Source organism: Monodelphis domestica, chromosome 2 (assembly GCF_027887165.1).
Source record: "Monodelphis domestica isolate mMonDom1 chromosome 2, mMonDom1.pri, whole genome shotgun sequence".
Lineage (NCBI taxonomy): Eukaryota > Metazoa > Chordata > Mammalia > Didelphimorphia > Didelphidae > Monodelphis > Monodelphis domestica.
Window position 1 is genome coordinate 299517906 of NC_077228.1, and position 20232 is coordinate 299538137.

General features: G+C 39.4%; 1 protein-coding gene across 2 annotated transcripts in view; it reads right to left on the reverse strand.

The window, feature by feature from the left end:
- PKHD1 (PKHD1 ciliary IPT domain containing fibrocystin/polyductin) overlaps positions 1-20232 on the reverse strand; it is a 770507-nt gene that overhangs the window by 683441 nt on the left and 66834 nt on the right. For both annotated transcript variants that reach the window (XM_007484081.2, XM_016431130.2), the window contains exons 15-19: positions 11412-11526; positions 8599-8877; positions 5841-5930; positions 5651-5741; positions 1210-1352 (exon numbers count right to left, since the gene is read on the reverse strand). In XM_007484081.2, the coding sequence (XP_007484143.2) occupies positions 1210-1352; positions 5651-5741; positions 5841-5930; positions 8599-8877; positions 11412-11526 (718 nt within the window). The remainder of the gene's footprint in view (positions 1-1209; positions 1353-5650; positions 5742-5840; positions 5931-8598; positions 8878-11411; positions 11527-20232) is intronic.

The following is a 20232-nucleotide window of genomic DNA, read 5'->3' on the forward strand; positions in this document are numbered from 1 at the left end:
TTTACATAGCCAATACTGTCCAAGACACTTCATATATGTTGAAAATCATGCATAATAAAGAATCCCATTATTTAATAAGTATTTTTCATATGATGATACCTAGGCACTTTAAGATTTCTCTTAGGCTTTTCAGAGCTACCAGCTCTGAGAATCTGGGTGATTGGGCAAACTGCTATGAGATTTTATGCTGCTGGAGAAAATGGTTTAGAGTGATTTAGAGTGTAATTAAACATTTTGTCTTTACATATTTTTATGTCTTTACTTTTTTTGGTTGCCTGAATTCTTGTGTGTTGTTTTGCATAAAAAGAAATCCTACTGCATAAGGGGTTCACACTGATGGTCCAGGGAGTTTGTACTAAAAACTCACTGATGGAATGAGTTAAGCAGCAAAAAGTCCCCCAATTTTGTTGCAAATGTTTGTTTTCCATGACGATGAGCATGCCTGTTTGTCTCTTTTTTTTCCCCTAAAGCCCTTTCCTTCTCTCTTAGAATCAGTACCACGACGAATGGTAAGGGCTAGGCAATGGGGTTTGTCACACAGGGTCACACAGTTAGGAAGTATCTAAGATCAAATTTGAACCCAGGACTTCCCATCTCTGGGCCTGGCTCTCAATCCACTGAGCCACAGTGTTAGTTGCTCCCTGGGTATTTGTTTCTGCAGCAACTGGAAACTGTCATGATTATGAGGTTGGTGTTTGTGCATCAATTACATCAAACCCTAGTGGCAAAAGTTATTAAAGTAAGAATTTAATAAATGAATCTAAAAGAATATTATGAGTAGCAAATTAAATTATACAGTGAGTTTGCAACACATTTTTGTTGTTTATTGAAAGGAGTTTGAAGAACAAAAATACTTTGGGAACCACTTTCCTATTAAGTTAAAACTGAGGTTCAGAGAGTTAAGTGAATTATCCATAATCACACAGCTATTCAGGGTCAGAGATAAAATTTAAACACATCTTTTCTGACTCTAAGGTCAGAACATGGTAATCAATGATATGATGATACAATGGATACAGTTCTAAGGAAGTAATTAGCCAAATAAACTGAAATTTTGCTAATGCCAAAAATATCTTAGCAATAATACCTTTGTGCCTCAGTTTCCCTCTCCTAACCAAGGAAATAATAACAATTTTTATGCCTTACTCACATGAATTATTATTTTAAGGAGGCTTGAGAAGCCTGAAATAGAAATTGTGTATGACTTACATGTGTGTATTGATCAAGCTGATATCTCATCTGTGTGGCTTCAGATGTTCTGACAAGGAATTGAGGCTGGTGGATGCTGAACCTTCCACAGAAAGGCTCTGTGCCACTGGTTAGGTCCCCATCAGGGCCAGAATCCTCTAGACCTGGTGGTTGTCATAATATCAAAAAAAAATATGGGTAAGATAAAGAAATAGTCAGAAAAGATCAGAAAATTGAGTGAGAACATGTTAAGAAGAGATTATACTTTCAAATTCAAAAGTGTTTTCTCACTTATCAAATTTACTTAGAGCAATTTTTTAGGATTTCTCCTTTGTATTTACATTCTATCATATATTCTACTTGTTTATATTTTACAAAAATATATAAATATAACTTATAATGCAAATTTAATATACCTTATGTATATTATAACAACAAATATAATAAATATATTTATTTTATATATTCCCATGACATATTTAAGTTTAATTTTCATTATTATTTTCTCCATCACTTTAAGTCTAGACAACTCAACTCCTGACTTGCAGCATTTGCCTATTTCTGAAGCATAAACTCACACTAAAAAATTTAACAACTGACTCAACTTAGTAATTTTGAGCTTGCTCCCACACACTCTTGAATGTTACTCCCTAATAATCTATAAATCCTTTATAGATTAGAGATAGAGATGTAGAAAGAAGGAACACAATTTCTTCATATCTAGAGTGCCTAACATAATAAACTGCATATAATAAGGGTTTGTTGAATTAAGTTTAAATCACCTTGTTTCTGCATTTTCTAACCTCCAAGGGTTGCCCTGGGGGAGGATATGATGGCAAAGCAATGGCCAAAATTATTCATCATTTTCAAATATAATACCCATCTTAATAGATTCACTTTAAGTTCAAATCAAAGTCTACATATATACATAAACCAATATGGTAAATTCACTCCAAGTCACAGTAAATATAGCCCAACAGAAAATAAAAATAAATTGCATCTATTTAATCAATATTTACACAGTTATATTTGAGTTTTGATTATGTCAAATCTTTATGTAGATATAAGCAATTGTTATCACAGACATTGGACTAGAATTGGCATATACCTGTTGTATTGTGATGCTGTTTGTTATATTTGGTTATGAAATATATAAACTTGAGGTCAAATAATTTTTGTGGAAGTTAAAAATGAAATATCTATAATATTTCTCAGGATCATTCATTTTCTTAAATACAACATAATAAGTTCTTTTCATCATATCAGTGAGGTTATTGTGATTATGTAAATTATCAACATAAAAATTATAAATTATTTTATTGGTAACTACGTCACATATTACATTGTATTATATGTGTAGGGTTTGCACATAGCTATAAATATAAAATTCATTTTATTTGAATAGCATAGAAGCTAAAAAGTTATTTACATAAATTGGTTAATAATAAGCATGAGAGACTATGACAATGTTTTTGTTCTATATTAAGGGGGACTAGTCAGCAAGGGGGTTCAGTACTTGAAGTCTGTTTCTAATTCAAACATGTGGAAACTTTGGTGAACCTATGTCTAATCAAGAATGGCACAGGGGTTGGTATTGTATAATGATGAAAAATCATCTGGGATGGAAAAGTTGAAAGCCTGGAACATACTGAGTTAGTACTGAATACAAATATAAAACTTAAAAGGTGCCAATCCCAGAGTTTCTCTTTCTTGCTGGTGTGAAGTGATGCAAGGGCTGCTTTGAGCTACCAGGTAGGGAAAAAGCATCTGCTCCTCTCTCATACTTACTGGCTACATGTCCTAGAACACATGGCACCTCTGTTTCTTTTCACTAGGATCATGAAAGAATGAATAAAAATCATGATTCTCATTTACTAGCTGTTTACCATGGGCAAGTTACTTAACCTCATCTGTGTGACCCTAGGCAAGTCATTTAACCCATTGGCTTGGCCCTTGCCCTTCTGTCTTAAAGCTGTTACTAAGGCAGAAGATAAAGGTTTTAAAAAAAGACATTAGTTAAGTAATTTTCCCATGGTCAGATGTCTAGTAAGTGGTAATGGCAGAATCTGTGTTTATTATTTCCTTATATTAAGTAGGAGGAAAAAGGCAGACATACCATGTGCTCACAGTTAAGTTGCCATTAGCAAAGGTCAAGTCATTCTTGTTTATTATTTCCAGATGCTAGGTGAATAATTATTTTTAAGAAGGGAGTGTCCAGAAAAACAGAAGGGTTTGGAAGACCCATTTGAATTCATCAGAGAATCAGGCAGAAACCAGAATCAGTCACTAATAATATCACTAACAAATAATCTGTAAATACTAAAGTGTGTAAAATTAAAATTGGCAAGTTATAAAATAAAATGTTTAGATGGAAAAACTGTTCCAATATAGGTTCAAAACTGTTCAAAACTTTTTAACTTGCCAATCAGGTTCAAACTGTTCTGATACTTCCAGATACTTTTGATAGATGTAATCAAAAGTATCCTCAATGATAAAGTTCAAATGTGAACTTCCCTTCAGGAACAGGTGCAAGGATGCTAAAGAGACTTTTATTATAAAAATAAAATGCTTATTGAAATATATAAGGATAAATAAAGGATTTCTAATTTTAAGGGATTCTAAATCCATCCAAATAAACTCCTAGGTTCCACAAGGAACTGCTTCTCCTGTGTTTCACAAGCTGTACTAATCCTCCTGATATGACTAACCCAAATTTATGCTATCTAAATAAAAACTACCACTATTATCCTTATAAATCTTCACTTTGCCTTCAAATTATAAAATAGCAAAGGCTAGCTGGTTGAGTCTCAACAAGAATCAAGTTAGGATTCTACTCAGAGTCCAAACCAAAGATCAGATTTTTCTTTGGTCTTCTCAGAGTTAAACAATCTATAAAATCAGTAATAGATATTCAATAGTGTTTCCCAAGTTGGGAAAGGAAAACATGAAACTCCTTCAGATCTTTCCCTCAGACAGAGAGGCAAAGATGTTACCTCCTCCAGCCCTGAGAGAGAGTCTCTGAGTGTGTGCCTCTGCCAACTGCCAGAGACCAACTCCCAACTGCCAGAGAGAGTAATTGACACAGAAAAACGATTATAACCGTCACATCTGAAATTAACACACTCTCTCAGCTCTGCTTCAAACTCCAATTCTTTCTCAAGCTAGCCAGTTTACTTCTTGTCTCTAAACTAATAAAACAATACTTATTTTCTAATATCATCCTTACAAGTGACAGTGGCCAATGACAGAAGAAGTACCCAAAGATGGGTAAAAGTTATTTTTCATTGGAAAAGTCACTTGTGGATGTCAGTAGTTTCAGGAACAGTGAGCCCTTGTGATAGAGATAAGTGATCTATGTCTGATTCTTGAAGTCCAGTAGAGAGTTGCACTTCAGGGTAAATTTCATAAAGTTTACAGAAGGGGACAAAAAGATTCCCAGGACAGGAGTATGGAAGAACTTCTTGGGTCCATGCATTCCTAACTATGTGGTTCATTTCCTTCATACTTTATTCTCGAGCCCACTTTCCCAGGGACCTTGGGTGTTCAAAAGGAGAATGTGCCACTTGTTTAAAGGTCATTGCGCTGTGACAACTATTCTAGCTATATTTTCTCAGCAAATTCTTTTTCTAAAAGTTAACTGAGTTCAAATGGTAGATTGATAATGGGAAGGGCATTGGTGAGAATTAATAAATAACTACCAAAAATTCTAGTCCCTTAAGGTTATGCCTAGAATCCTCTGGGTCAGCCATGTTCTGGGGACCCAGTCTATCAGTCTGAGTGGAAGTTAGGGGTATGAATCTAGAGGATGTGTTATAGTTAAATAGTGATTTAATTATCATTTCTTCTTTTTTTTAACATAAACTCTTCCCTTTTGTCTTAGAATCAACACTGAGTATTGGTTCCAAGGCAGAAGAGTGATAAAGGCTGGGCAATCTGGGTTAAAGTGACTTGCTGGGGGGTCACACAATAGAAAGTGTCTGAGGTCAGATTTGAACCCTGGACCTCCCATCTCTAGGCCTAGCACTCTATCCATTCAGCCACCCCATTTCTAAGTCTAAAGTTTAGAAATCACTTTGTTATTTTAAAATGTACCTCCAGAACCCACACTATATAATAATTGATTATGATTGTTTCCTTCTGTAATTCTTTCCTTCATAATAGACACAACTCTAAAGAGCCCAAGAGGTCATAGGTTCTCGTAGTTGTTCTTTGTCCTTTCTCTTGGTCTTCAGTGTTTCACCTTCTCAAAGATGAAGGAACAACAAACCACCTTTCTTTGTAACCAAATAGCATCTTCTGTCCCTTAATAACTTCTCTCCTCTATGTTCTTGGCCTGATATATTCACTGAAACCGTTTCAGCATCCTCAAAGGAAGATAAATATTATGCCTATAATTTTACAGAACTATTAAGACAGAATTGCAGAGGAGATGGCTTATAATTCACCAAAGCCAAGACAGCACCTTCTTCAAATCCAAACCAGAGAAGAATTTTAGCTGAAAGTGGTTCCAGTTTGCATTTTACTGTGAGCAGTTCCTCTATTGCTGCTTGGATCTGTTGAAAAGAAAAACATGTGGAATTATTATTGTAAACAGAAAAATCAGCAGAAAATCTATTATGTTCCAGTGATATGGAGGAAGAATAAGCTGACACCTCAGCAGCAGTGGCATTCGTAGTCACTGGCTGGCTGGAGACACCATCCCAGGTAAGACAAAATGTTCCTGTGCCAGTCACGTTCAGTATCTGGAAGTGCAAGAGACCCAGGAATTAATGTTTGATTCAGACAGAATCACCCTTATCATTTATCTATCAAGAAATATTGTTTTGACTTTCCCCAAGCCTAGCCCATTTCTTGGAACACTACTAAATACTCAATCAGTATTTATTGAATTTAATTTAATTTCAGTATTTAAAGTTCATTCATAATTTAGAAACTTAGGGGCAATTTTTGGCAGCTGTGTAGCCCAGCAGAGAGAGTATCTGGTGTGGAGTCAGGAAGATTCATCTTCATGAGTTTCAATCTGGCCTCAGACATTTACTGGCTTTGTGACCCTGGGCAAGTAATTTAATTTGGTTTAACTCAGTTCCCTCAGCTGTAAAATGAGTTGGAGATGGAAATGGCCAACCACTCTAGTCTCTCTGCCCAAAAAAACTCTAAATGAGGTCACAAAGCTCAGACATGACACAACAATAACAAAAAAAACTGGTAGTTTGGCTTCATCTATTTGGTGAATGCCTTCCTTGCTATAAAAATTTTGGGCCAGTCTTTCTAGTTTATATGTCTATTTATCTTGTCTTGAGACTGTTGGGTCCAAACAATATTATTTACAGAGCTCTTTAAGCCTCACTAAATAGGTGTTCTTACTCAATGGCTAACTCTTTTGTTGAAAGGAAGCCAGAAAGTACCTTAGAGGAAGTCAGATCCAATATTTTTATTTCACAAAGGAGGAAACCAAAATCCAGAAAGGCTTGAGTGACTTGCCCAAACCCACACTAAGGGACATGGAGTTTGGGTCCTACCCAGAACACAGTGGCTACAATCAAGGAATCTAATGGGCATTTGGTTTGGTTGTAGCCTCCCTCAGTGGAGGCATCGAGGACAAGGTTTACTTGTAACTTAGTTGTAAACCCAAGAGAAGCCAAGCAAAACTGTACAATGATCCTATAAATAATGTTTTCTTTTTTCTTCTTTCCTCCCTTCCTTTCTTCTTTCTTTTCTTTTTTCTTTATTCCTTCCTTCTTTTCTTTCTTTCTTTCCTCTCTCCCTCCCTCAATTTCTCTCTCTCTTTTCCTTCTTTTCTTTCTTCACATGGTTCTCCTCATCTTGCTCACAATAGAAGCTCAGATATTTCTCAAGGACTACTTCCACTACCAATACACGTGGAAGTTTTCACCTGTTCTATTTCCAACATAGGTCAGTTTGCTGTATTTTAGGGAGCATTGTGCCTCCTTCTTCGATCCCCAACTCTTATAGGCTTCACCATACTGATATTGTAGTAAGGGGATTTTGCAAAGCTGGATGCATGAGAGGTTGCATGGCCAACATTCCACTTAGAACTCTCCTTGCTGGGGAGGGGAGGGAAGCTGGGTGGCTCAGTGAATTGAGAGCTAGGCCTATAGATGGGAGGTCCTAAGTTCAAATCTGGCCTCAAACACTTCCCAGCTGTGTGACTCTAGGTAAGTCACTTAACCCCCATTGCCTAGCCCTTACCACTCTTCTGCTTTGGAACCAATATCCAGTATTGATTCCAAGATGGAAGGTAAGAGTTAAAAAAAAAAAAAGAACTCTCCCAGGAGCAGGGACTGGACACAGAGGCTATTACTGGAAAAAAACAGTTGGTTGCTGGACTCCATAGGAGAAAGAAGCTGGAAACTGTGTCCTGCTTACTCTCAGGATACTCAGAAGGTAGCTGTTTGGTATTCCTTGAGTAGACCTAGGAAAAGCCATTTAGTTCCCTCTCTGTGGCTGTCTTGAGATTCCTGCCTGCTTCCTGCTGATTATAATATACATAGAAAGTGGATTTCTTCTGGAGGTGCTAACATCTCTCTCTGGAGCAAAGGAGGACTCTTGTGAGATTCCCTTTGGGCCCTGGTTGTCTTTCCCTTACAAAATCTCTCTCCAATTTATTTAGCCCTTTTATTAATTAGGTTAATTTTCCATTAGAAAACTTAATATCTGTTAATATCTGGGTGGGGTAGTAAATTGGTTCCTGATCCCCTTCCATTCCCTTGTCCCTTTAGCTCATAAACCTATACATATATATGCACATACATATAGTTATTTATTTAGTTATTTGGTTAGTTTAATCCTTTCTGTTTAACTTCCATATTACAATGTCAAATAGAGTACAAATACACAATCAACACAGACTATTGCAGCTCAGACTATCTGAGTGTTCCAGCCTCAGCCTTTCCCAGTAGCTGGAATTATAGGCTTGTGATACCACCTCACCCAGAAATAATATTTTTGCAAAATGCTTTAACAACGATCATCCCATTTATCTTCATAATAGGCCATAAGGGATACAGAGCTGGTGCTCTCTCTTACCCATTAATGAAACTGACGTTTAAAGTAGGGTGGTGACTTGCCCAAAGTCACATGGCTGATCTAAAAATGGTTAAGAATGGGATGATGCACAGATCCTGAAACCCACTCCTTTGTTTCTCTTTGTAAATCCTTATCTTCTGTCTAAGAATCAATGCTAAGTAACAGTTCCAAGGCAGAAGAGGGTAAGGGCTTGGCAATGGGGATAAAGTGATGCATCCAGGATTACATATCTAGTGTCTGAAGCCACAGTTGAACCCAAGACCTCCCATCTCTACTGAGTCACCCAGCTGCCCCTCCTAGATATTTTCAGAGTTGGGCCCCTGCTTTGGCTAAAATCCAATGAATTCTAAAGGTCAAGCTGACCTGTATCTCTGGGATTCTCTGAGCTCTGGCTCGGATCTGGAGCTTCTCCCGGTGGTAGCTGTTGACCACGTCAGGATTCAGCCAAGTGTTGTGGATTTGGACCCCGATGCTCATCCCATGACTGGGAGTAACGCCGTAGTGGTTGGCTTCCAGGTAGTACTTTGCCCCACCCAACAACTCCAACTTCTGGGACTTCTGTTGCCAGGCCTCCAAATGACCATTCCTCTCCCAGGAATTAAACCAGTCAGTTGCGCCAGCCTGAATGAAAGCGACTTTCATCTGTTCCCAAATAAACACACCAAAATAAAAACTCTTGAGTTTTCTGATTCTCTTCTCATCTCTAATCAGGAAGTGACCAGACACCCTTTAAAAAACAGTTGGGTTGGGAGCAGTTGAGTAGCTCAGTGGATTAAGAGCCAGGCCTAGAGTCAGGAGGTCCTAGGTTCAAATCTGTCCTTAGATACTTCTTAGCTGTATGACCCTGGGAAAGTCACTTAACCCCCATTGCCTAGCCCTTACCACTCTTCTGCCTTGGAACCAATACACAGTATTGATTCCAAGATGGAAGGTAAGGGTTAAAACAACAACAACAACAACAATTGGGTCGCCCTCTCCTTAAAATGACAGGAAAGCCAGATTGTTCATCCATAAGAGACTTATCAGAGGCATTTCTGGGAAATGTAGATAGTATTATGCCTCCATATTTGTCACCTCTTTTTTATTTCCTTTAGAATGCCAAGGAAACGACAAAGGGACATCAGAGGATGATGACCTTATCATGATATAGAGAAAAGAACATTAAACAGGGAGCCTGGAATTATGAGGCCTGAGTTCAAATCCTAGCTCTGCTAGTTACCACCTATGTGATCTTGGGTAAGTTCCTTAGTTCTTTAGGGTCCCTTTTCCCCATCTGATTCCCCATCTTTAACATGAAGAGATTGGGTTAGATGAAGTACTTTCTGCCTCCATCTATAATCCTATGTGATATTGGACGAGTCCCTTTGTCCTTTGAGGCCACAATTTCCCTATTGTAAAATAAAAAATTAGGAGTAGATGACCTCTGATATTTTGGTTCACTATCTATGATTATAAGACAAGGACTATGTTATTTCCTATGTACTTTGAAAAAAGCCTGGAATTTCTTAGAGAATGCCAAACTAGTAAGAGCCTTGTCACAAAAAAGTCCAATTATTTTCAGTTCTGCTCCACTGTCCTGAGCATTTTTCAATCTTTTGATGGAAAGGGGCAAAGTACAAAGTTGCAAGGAAATGAAATTAGGTAAGGGACGCTTTTCTACCAGTTTTTGCTATTATTCATTTGGAAACAGTCATGTAGAATTCTTCCTGACCCCATTTGGAATTTCCTTGGCAAAGATACTGGAATGGTTTGCCATTTCCTTCTCTAGCTTATTTTACAGATGAAAAAACTAAGGCAAATAGAGTTGTGATTTGGTCAGGGTTACATAGCTGGTAAATGTCTGAAGTCAGATTTGAACTCAGGAAGAAGAATCTTTCTGACTCCAGGCCTGGCATTCTATCCACTCTGCAACCTAGCCACCCTACCATATAAAGCTATCCAAAAGCAAGAGTGACTGTAGCTGGAAAATATAGATTTCGATCTAGGAGGGACCATATAAATCCCTAAATCTCACCCCCTCAATTAATAGATGAGAAAACTGAAGCCAAAAAGATCACATGATTTTTCCAGAGTGACACAGTCAATAAATACCTGGGATAGGATTTGAACTCAGTCCTTCCTGGTTCCAAGTCTGACATTCTATTCACTATCTCATATGGCTAAATAGTGAGTTACTCTTCACACAAGATCTTTAAAAAAAAAGCCTAGATGAACACTTGTTGCAAATGTCATTGAGGAAAATTGTATTCATGAATAGGCTGTATTAGGCTGCCTCTAAGGTCCTTTTCAACTCTTCTGTGATTCTAAGTATACTTTTTTCTTATTCACAAACATTCCTAAAAGAAAAAAAAAATGGGCTATCATAGATCTACCAAATGAAGAATCCAAGTATAGCTAGTTTGGGTGAGCCAGAGTAGATCCAGGACTGTATATTGCTCTTCAGAACTTCACTAATGAAATAGAAACAAGACTAGAAAAAAGAAAAGCTGCCATTTTGAATTGCATAGATGGTTACATTACATGGTAGAAACACATGAGGGCACTCTAACCAACTAGCAAAAATTTTAGACTGAGACTTTCATAGTTGGAAGAGACATTAGAATTAAAGAATAGTATATTCATATCTAAAAAAGAACTTAAATGTCATCTAGCATAATCCTAACATTTTACAAATAAGTGAAATGAGACTCAAAGAGGTAAGTCAACTGCCTAAGGTCAGACCAACACAGAAAGTCACAGAATGATAGAATCAAGATTAAAACCCAGGTCCCTCAACTTCTTTTACAATGGTTTAGAGATCATATGGTTTCCATAGCAGCAAATTAAAATTTTAAATCAAAACCAAAAAGAAAAGAAAACACCACCCTTGTTCAATGACACAATGAATTCTGCACTAATTTTTGGTTGAGGATTCTACCTCCAATTCTGGGTCACACCATTTCCATTCTTTGGGGCTAAGCATTTCCTTACCAAAGAGGGTTTCCCAGATCCCCAAGGCACATAAGGTAAAGAGAAAGTTCCCAAGATTGTCTTTCTGAATCAGTATCCCAAACAAGACTATTTATACTGAGCTATCTCACCAAGAACATGAATATTTTGTGGACTTTTTTTGAGAATTGGTGAGGGCTTAGTAGGACCAAGAGGAAAGAACAGAGGGAATATGAAGAAAAGGATACCTTGTTCTCTGGATCTGCAGACTGACTGAAGTACAAAGAGGCTGGGCTATCTGCCTGGATCCAAAAAGTGTAATTATTTGTCTCTGGGGCAACAAAAAATCCACTGAGCCGAGCCCTGGAAGGTAGAGGAAATGTCAGTCATAGGAGAATCCAAATCCCAAATCTTTTCACAAACATCTCTTTTCTCTTGTTCTACTTATTGGTAATATGGAATAAAAGCTTGATTCCTGCCTCACCTGATTGTAGAAATAGACTAGGCTCAAATCTTCCAGCCTAGGCATGAGGAAGGAAGGAAGGAAGGAAGGAAGGAAGGAAGGAAGGAAGGAAGGAAGGAAGGAAGGAAGGAAGGAAGGAAGGAAGGAAGGAAGGAAGGAAGGAAGGAAGGAAGGAAGGAAGGAAGGATGGAAGGAAGGAAGGAAGGAAGGAAGGAAGGAAGGAAGGAAGGGAGGGAGGAAGGGAGGAAGGGAGGGAGGAAGGAAGGGAGGAAGGAAGGGAGGGAGGAAGGAAGGGAGGAAGGAAGGGAGGAAGGGAGGAAGGGAGGAAGGGAGGAAGGGAGGGAGGGATGGAGGGAGGGAGGAAGGGAGGGAGGGAGGGAGGGAGGGAGGAAGGAAGGAAGGAAGGGAGGAAGGAAGGGAGGAAGGAAGGGAGGGAGGAAGGAAGGGAGGAAGGAAGGGAGGAAGGGAGGAAGGGAGGAAGGGAGGAAGGGAGGGAGGGAGGGAGGGAGGGAGGAAGGGAGGAAGGGAGGAAGGGAGGAAGGGAGGAAGGGAGGAAGGGAGGAAGGGAGGGAGGAAGGGAGGGAGGGAGGGAGGGAGGAAGGAAGGAAGGAAAGAAGGAAGGAAGGAAGGAAGGAAGGAAGGAAGGAAGGAAGGAAGGAAGGAAGGAAGGAAGGAAGGAAGGAAGGAAGGAAGGAAGGAAGGAAGGAAGGAAGGAAGGAAGGAAGGAAGGAAGGAAGGAAGGAAGGAAGGAAGGAAGGAAGGAAGGAAGGAAGGAAGGAAGGAAGGAAGGAAGGAAGGAAGGAAGGAAGGAAGGAAGGAAGGGAGGGAGGGAGGAAGGAAGGAAGGGAGGAAGGAAGGGAGGGAGGGAGGGAGGGACGGAGGGAGGGAGGGAGGGACGGAGGGAGGAAGGAAGGAAGGAGGAAGGAAGGAAGGAAGGAAGGAAGGAAGGAAGGAAGGAAGGAAGGAAGGAAGGAAGGAAGGAAGGAAGGAAGGAAGGAAGGAAGGGAGGAAGGGAGGGAGGGAGGGAGGGAGGAAGGGAGGGACGGAGGGAGGAAGGAAGGAAGGAAGGAAGGAAGGAAGGAAGGAAGGAAGGAAGGAAGGAAGGAAGGAAGGAAGGAAGGAAGGGAGGGAGGGAGGGAGGGAGGAAGGGAGGGAGGGAGGGAGGAAGGGAGGGAGGGAGGGAGGAAGGGAGGGAGGGAGGGAGGAAGGCAGGAAGGGAGGGAGGCAGGAAGGGAGGGAGGGAGGGAGGCAGGAAGGGAGGGAGGGAGGGAGGGAGGAAGGGAGGGAGGGAGGGAGGCAGGAAGGGAGGGAGGGAGGGAGGGAGGGAGGAAGGGAGGAAGGAAGAGAGGGAGGGAGGGAGGGAGGGAGGGAGGCAGGAAGGGAGGGAGGGAGGGAGGAAGAAAGGAAGGAAAAAAGAAGGGAGAGAGGGAAGAACAAAGGAAAGAAGGGAGAGAGGTAGGAACAAAGGAATGAATGGAAGGAGAGAGGAGGGAGGGAGGAACAAAGGGAGGAAGGGAGGAAGGAGAGAAAAAAATGTTTTGTTACTGCCTTTTGTTTTTACATCATGGTGACTCATCCCACTACCAGTGTCCACTATCCTAAAAGTGAGTCTTCTCATATAATTAGTTTAATACATTTATTAAGTTCCTACTGTGTGCTAGGCACAGAATTAATCAATAAGGATATGATGAAGGACAAAAAAAAAACCAGAACACTCTAAGAACTCACTGTCTTTTGGGCTAGATAACAAACAAACAACTATGTACAACAAGCCATAGCCAGGAAAAGTTGGAAATAATTCACAGAGGGAAGATTTAAGGGGGATCTGGAAAAGTTTCCTGAAGTAGGTAGAATTTTAGCAAGGATAGAAGGAACCCAAGGAAGTTGTAAGGCAGAGATGAAGAGAGAGAGCATTCCAGATATAGGAGAGAGATAGGAAAAATTATCAGTGAGAAAATGGAATGGGCAGACTACATGAGGAAGAAGGAGGGAGGGAGGAAAGGAATATAAATATAAGAAGTCTGGAAAGATAGAGGCTAGGGTAAAAGATATGAAGAGCTTTGAATGCCAAAGAAAAAGCATTTTATATTTGATCTTGGAAGTTATAGGGAGTCGTTGGAACTGACTGAGTAGGGGGAATTGGAAGGGTCATGAGGAGAGACATGGTCACTTTAGGAAGATCACTTTGACAGCTAAGTAGAAGATGGACTGGGATGGGAAGAGACTTATGACAGGGAACAATGAGCAGGTGGTTGCAACAATCCAGAGGTGAAGTGATGAACATAGTGACAGTATCAGAGGAGAGAAGTGGGCATATTCAACAGATGTTACAAAGGTAAAATCAGCAGTCCTTGGCAACAGATTGGTTATGAATGATGGAGGAGAATAAAGAGTCAAGGATACCAGCTAATTTGTAAGCTGGGTGACTAGGTTGATGATAACAAACATTTATTATATTCCTACTATGTACCATGCACTGCACTTTACAATTATCTCATTGATCTTTCAAACAACCCTGGGAGCAGGTACTCTTTTTATCTCCATTTTCATCATTGTTGTTCAGTCATTTCTGACTCTTCATGACCCCATTTGGGGTTTTTCTGACAATGATACTGGAGTAGCTTGCCATTTCCTTCTTTAGCTCATTTTACAGATGAGGAACTGAGACAAATAGACAGTTTGTTCAGGTTCACAAAGCTAGTGTCTGAAGTCAGATTTGAATTCAAGAAGATGAGTTTCTTGACTTCAGGCCTGGAGCCACTTATCTTCCCCTTATCTCTATTTTACAGTTGAGAAAAATGAGGCAGAGAGAAGTTAAGTGACTTACCCAGGATCACACAGATAGTGAGTAGCTGAAGTTAAGTTGAACTCAGATCTCCCTAATTCTAGTCCCAACAGTCAACTGTGCCACTTAGCTGTCTATACAACTGTTGTGGTATTCTTAACAGTAATGGGGAAATTAAGAAAAGGAGATGATTGGGGGGGGGGATTATAAAAAAAGAAAGAGTTGAGCAAAAACTAACCAAACCAGTGATCTCATTTGACAGTGTATGCAATATTCTGCCCTGGTCTTCCTCTACCTCTCTGATGAGAGGAGGGATATCTGTTTCATCTTTAGACATCTGGTTGAAAAATCATTATTGGTGTTTCAGTGGTTTAGAATTTTAGTTCCTTTTAGGGATTTTTTTCCATTAACCTTGCTGTGAGCAAGTATATGTTTTGTTCTTCTTAATTCATAGCATATCCATTCATATAAACTCTCCCAGGTTTCTTTAAATTCTTCTTATTCATCATTTCTTACAGGACAATAATATGCTAAGAGGCAATGTATTGTAGTGGGTAGATAGGCAGCCTTAGGTCAGGACAGCTGGGTTCTTGGGTTCATAGACCTAGTACTTAAAGGTCATCTAGTCTAACTCCCTCATTTTATGGAAAAGGAACCCAAAACCCAAGGAAGTTCCATGAGTTGCCCAAAATAATATAAATGGAATTCTTTAGAGATGATATTCAAACCCAGGACCTACAACTCTTTCTGTCATACCACCCTGTCTTCCCTTTGACACATACTAGAGTTATGTGATCCCAGGCAAGTGTCACTTACTATAAATAACAGAACAGTTGCTGATACACTTTGGCAGAGAGAGTTCCCTAATTCTACAAAGTCACAGGTCTAGACAAGAATAATAATATTCCATTATGTTCAATACAACAGTAAAGCCATTCTTCAACCAGTGACACCCATTCTCATGCCAGGTACAAATGAATCCAATTTGAGTATTTTCACAACACCCTAATGTAACTTCTCCTATAAATGGGCTAAGAATAGCCTGGACTTGTGCAGACTATTTTGTTCATTTCCAGTGACAAAAATGGAAAGAGAATACAGGGAAAGGAAGGAGGTGGTGGGGCTTCCCCACCACCACTATTTCCCACTTTTCCTCCTTCACACACATATAGAGGGAGTAATATAAGGACAGCATTGGTAGCAAAAAGATCTGACCTCCTCAAGCCTATGCCTCCAGGGAGTGTGAGAGAAGAAAGAGAAAGGTCCAAGCAGTAAGGGAAAAAACTTTTTATCAGGATTGCTCATTCAGAAGGCTAGAGTACTTGGGTGAAAAAAACAGATAGAGAGGAATCAATGATCCTTAGTGATTCCATTTCTCTATCTTCCATCTGCTAACTGAGGATACTTGTTTGTAAGGGTGGTATTTTTTTTTATTCTGTTAAAGATCACATCTTGGTGACCTAATCTGATTTCTTACAAGCACCTCTAATTAGTCTTGTCCTTGGCATTTCCACACATCCTCACAAACCTCATGTGGCATGAAGATATATAAGCATCTCTGAGAGCCATATAAAAGAGAGAGTAACTTTTGCCAGCAAAGGGCTAGGATCCCAACAAACCCAGCCCATAACTGGAGATTTTTCTTCCTCTGAGGGCACAATCATGAGCTGTTCGTATGTTACAAGGACAACATGATTATGGACTTGGGCACTTAAATATACCCTGCTGGACCACAAGTCTAACATCACAGCAACTGATATTAAAATGGAAGAAAGCCTTTGAGGCCACTGACTCCAACTCCATTTTTGAGATGAGGAAACTGAGGCATAGAGAAGTTAAAAGACTGTCCCACATTAATGCATTGCTGGTGGAGTTGTGAATTGATCCAGCCATTCTGGATAGCAATTTGGAACTATGCCCAAAGGGTGATAAAAGACTGTCTGCCCTTTGATCCAGCCATAGCACTGCTGGGTTTATTCCCCAAAAAGATCATAGGGGAAAAGACTTGTACAAGAATATTCATAGCTGTGCTCTTTGTGGTGGCAAAAAAATTGGCAAATGAGGGGATGCCTTTCAATTGGGGAATGACTGAAAAAAAAATGTGGTATACCTTGGTGATAGAATACTATTGTACTCAAAGGAATAATGAACTGTAGGAATTCCATGTGAACTGGAACAACTTCCAGGAATTGATGCAGAGTGAAAGGAGAAGAACCAGGAGAACATTATACACAGAGACTGATATATTGTGGTACAATCGAATATAATGGCTTCTCTACTAGGAGCAATGAAATGATCCAGAACAATTCAGAGGGACTTATGAGAAAGAATGCTATCCACATTCAGAGGAAGAACTGTGGGAGCAGAAACACCAAAGAAAAACAACTGCTTGATTACATGGGTCAATGGGGATATGATTGGGGTGTAGACTCTAAACGATCACCCTAGTGCAAATATCAATAATATGGAAATAGGTCTTAATCAATGACACATGTAAAAGCCAGTGGAAATGCGCATTGGCTATGAGAGGGGGTTGAGAGGAGGGGAGGGAAAGAACATTAATCGTGTAACCATGGAAAAATATTCTAAATTAATTCATTAAATAAAATTTTCCAAATAAAAAAAAAAGACTGTCCCAGAGCCACATAGTAAATGTATGAGGTGGAAAATGAACCCAAATCTTCCTGACTCCAACTCAAGCCATGCCCCCCCCATCTACTATATCTTCTACTTTGTAATACTTAGAAGAGAGACATTGGGAGCCAGGCATATGAAACCTGATTATGTGCATATGAGTGTCTACATTTATGTTTTAGATCATGCAGACTTGTTGCTTCAAGAAAATCTGGGCTCTCCCATATATGGAGCTCTAGTTTCTCCCCTAAAAATACTGTTGCCTGGCTGGTGCCCATTGCCATCCATCCCTTACATTCATTGCTCCTTTCAAATTGAAGTCTTGCTTCAGCACAAGACCCTGGAAATTTCAGTCCTTCCTCATTCTCTCTGGGACTTAAGAGTCCATTCCTGACCTTCTCTTTCCTTATATTGGAGATATGTGGATGAAGACAAAGAGAGGAATAGAGGGAGAAAGAGGGACAGAGACAGAGATATTGGGGTTTTGAACTGATGACCTATAAATAAGGATCTTTCTGTTTCAAATCTATGTTCCTGTGATAAAAGCAAATAAACTCACACAAGCTGTGCAACAACCCAACCCCTAATCCACCCTCCTCCCCTCCCCTCCCATGTGTGAAATACATTCCCTCCATATCTCTACCTCTCAGAATTTTGTGTTGCTTGTTCAATTGTTTTTCAGTCTTCCAGTCTTCATGACCCCATTTTGGGGGCTGGGAGTTCTGGGCAAATATATTAGAGTGGTTTTACATTTCCTTCTCCAGTTCATTTTACATAAGAGAGTGAAGTAGAGTTAAGTGATTTACTTGCCCAGGGTCACACAGCTAGTAAGAGTATTATTCTGAATTTGAACTCAAAAAGGTATCTTTTTGATACTAAGCCCAGTGCTCTATCCACTGTTCCACCTAGCTGCCACCTCAGGATTTTTACCTTTCTTAAAAGTTCAACTGCAGTTCTACCTTCTCAAGAAACATTGCCAGAACATTTTTTAAAGGTCAGGGAAACAAATGTTGAATTATATTATTTATTAGTAATATTTCTACATGAAATCATTTCCCCCAAGGCCGTGGGCCTTCCAGATTGAAACAGTCCATTTCTAATCATCTCCAGGACCTTTTGTCTTTTTTAAGGCACTTGAAAGCAGGGTGAGTCACCATTTCCTTTACTGGGTAAAGATTCACCTCCCCTGTGATGAAATGATGAGGTTTCTAAGTCCACCTCCTCTTTCTTTTTTTTTTTTAATTTACTCGTTTATATGTAACATTAAAACACCAGATAACTCCATCTCTCCCTACCTCTCTCCTCCCACCCTATATAAAAAAAGGTATTATCTGACAAAAAGATATAGATATATATAAATATGTGTTGCTTACTTCTGCTTATCAGTTCTTTCTCTGGTGGTGGACATATATGTCATTCTTCAAACAATATTGCTGTTGCTGTATATAATGTTCTCTTGCTTCTGCATGGTTCATTCTATTAACTTCATATAAGTCTTTCCATGTCCTTTTAAATTAATCTGCTCATCATTTCTTATGGTGCAGATGCATCACAATCATATGACACAATTTGTTTAGCCAAACCCCAATTGATGGCCATCCCTTCAATTTCCCAATTCTTTGCCACCACAAAGAAAGTTTCTATAAATATTTTAAGATATGTTGGTTCTTTTCCTTTCCCCCTGATCATCTTAGGAAATAAATCTGTGACATTGCTGAGTCAAAAGGTATACACAGTTTTATAACCCTTGGACATAATTCCAGATTTTTCTCCAAAATAGTTGAATCAATTCACAGTTTCATCAACCCCTTATTGGTGTCCCTGTTTTTCTACAACATTTGTCATTTGCCCTTTTATCATTTTAGCACATTTGATAGGAGTGAGATGATATCTCAGAGTTGTTTTGATTTGTATTTTTCTAATCAATAATGATTTAGAGTATTTTTGTATATTTCTTCGAAAATCTCTATTGATATTTTTTGACTATTTATCAATTGGAGAATGATTCATATTCACCTCCCCTTTCAAAATCTCCACCAATTGGGACTACCTGGGAAAATACAAAGGATGAACTGTCAGACCAGTCAGAAAGAGGACACCTCCCTATAAAGGAGAGGGCCATGGCTCACTGCACATTATTTTCACATAAGTGGCAGGTGAAGGATTCATCCTTTATTAACAAACTGCATGCCTCATCCCATTGATTAACAATGTTATTCTCAGGGAAATTGTCTCATGTCATTGATTGGTTAAGATTTCAGGCCACTACACAGGCTCACTCCTCCCTACCTTTTCAGTATTCCCACATGACTGCCCTCCAATTCACTCTCTGATCCAACCATACTGATTAATTTGCCATTCCTCACACTTGAGACTACATCTCCATTTCCCATCTCTGCTTTAGTTCTGCCTGTTCTCCATGCTTAGAATGCTCTTCCTCCCTCCCAAACAATTATACTTAGAATTCCTAAAATCATTCAAAATTCTGGTCAAGAGACATCTCTTCCAGGAGACATTTCTCACTTCTCCCAACATTCCTTCTTAGGTTACTTTCATGCATTGATTATTTATCTGTGTGTGTGTGTGTGTGTGTGTGTGTGTGTGTAGAGATAGAGAGATGTAGAGGGGCAGCTAGGTGACCCAGTAGATTGGGGAAGTCACTTAAACTCTGCCTCAGTTTCCCCATCTGTAAAATAAGCTGAAGAAGAAAATGGCAAACACCACTCCAATATCTTTGCCCTAAAAACCTCAAATGAGGTCACAAACAATCAGACACTGCTGAAAAATGACTGAATGACTCTAGATTTAGTTATAGTTTCTTCAATTTGAATGTAAGTTCCTTGAGGAAAAAGAAATATCTCACTATGAGCTTCTAAAGACCAGGCACTGGGTATTGACTTTCTTTAAATTCCCAGATATTAACACTGTGCAACCTGGTGCTTAATAAAAGTTTGTTGATTGAGTGATTTCTTGACCTACTCAATAACTAGGATTCTCTCACTCCTCAAATTACATTTACATCTCTCTGTCCATGTCAAAGCTCTCCCCCAAAAAGAATGTAACATCCCTGAAGGCAGGAATTATTTTGTTGTTTTGTTTCTGTATTTGTCTCCCCAGACCCTATCACAGTGCCATGAACTTAAATTGCTAAAATTGACCTCAGAAACCATCTGGGCCAACCCCCACA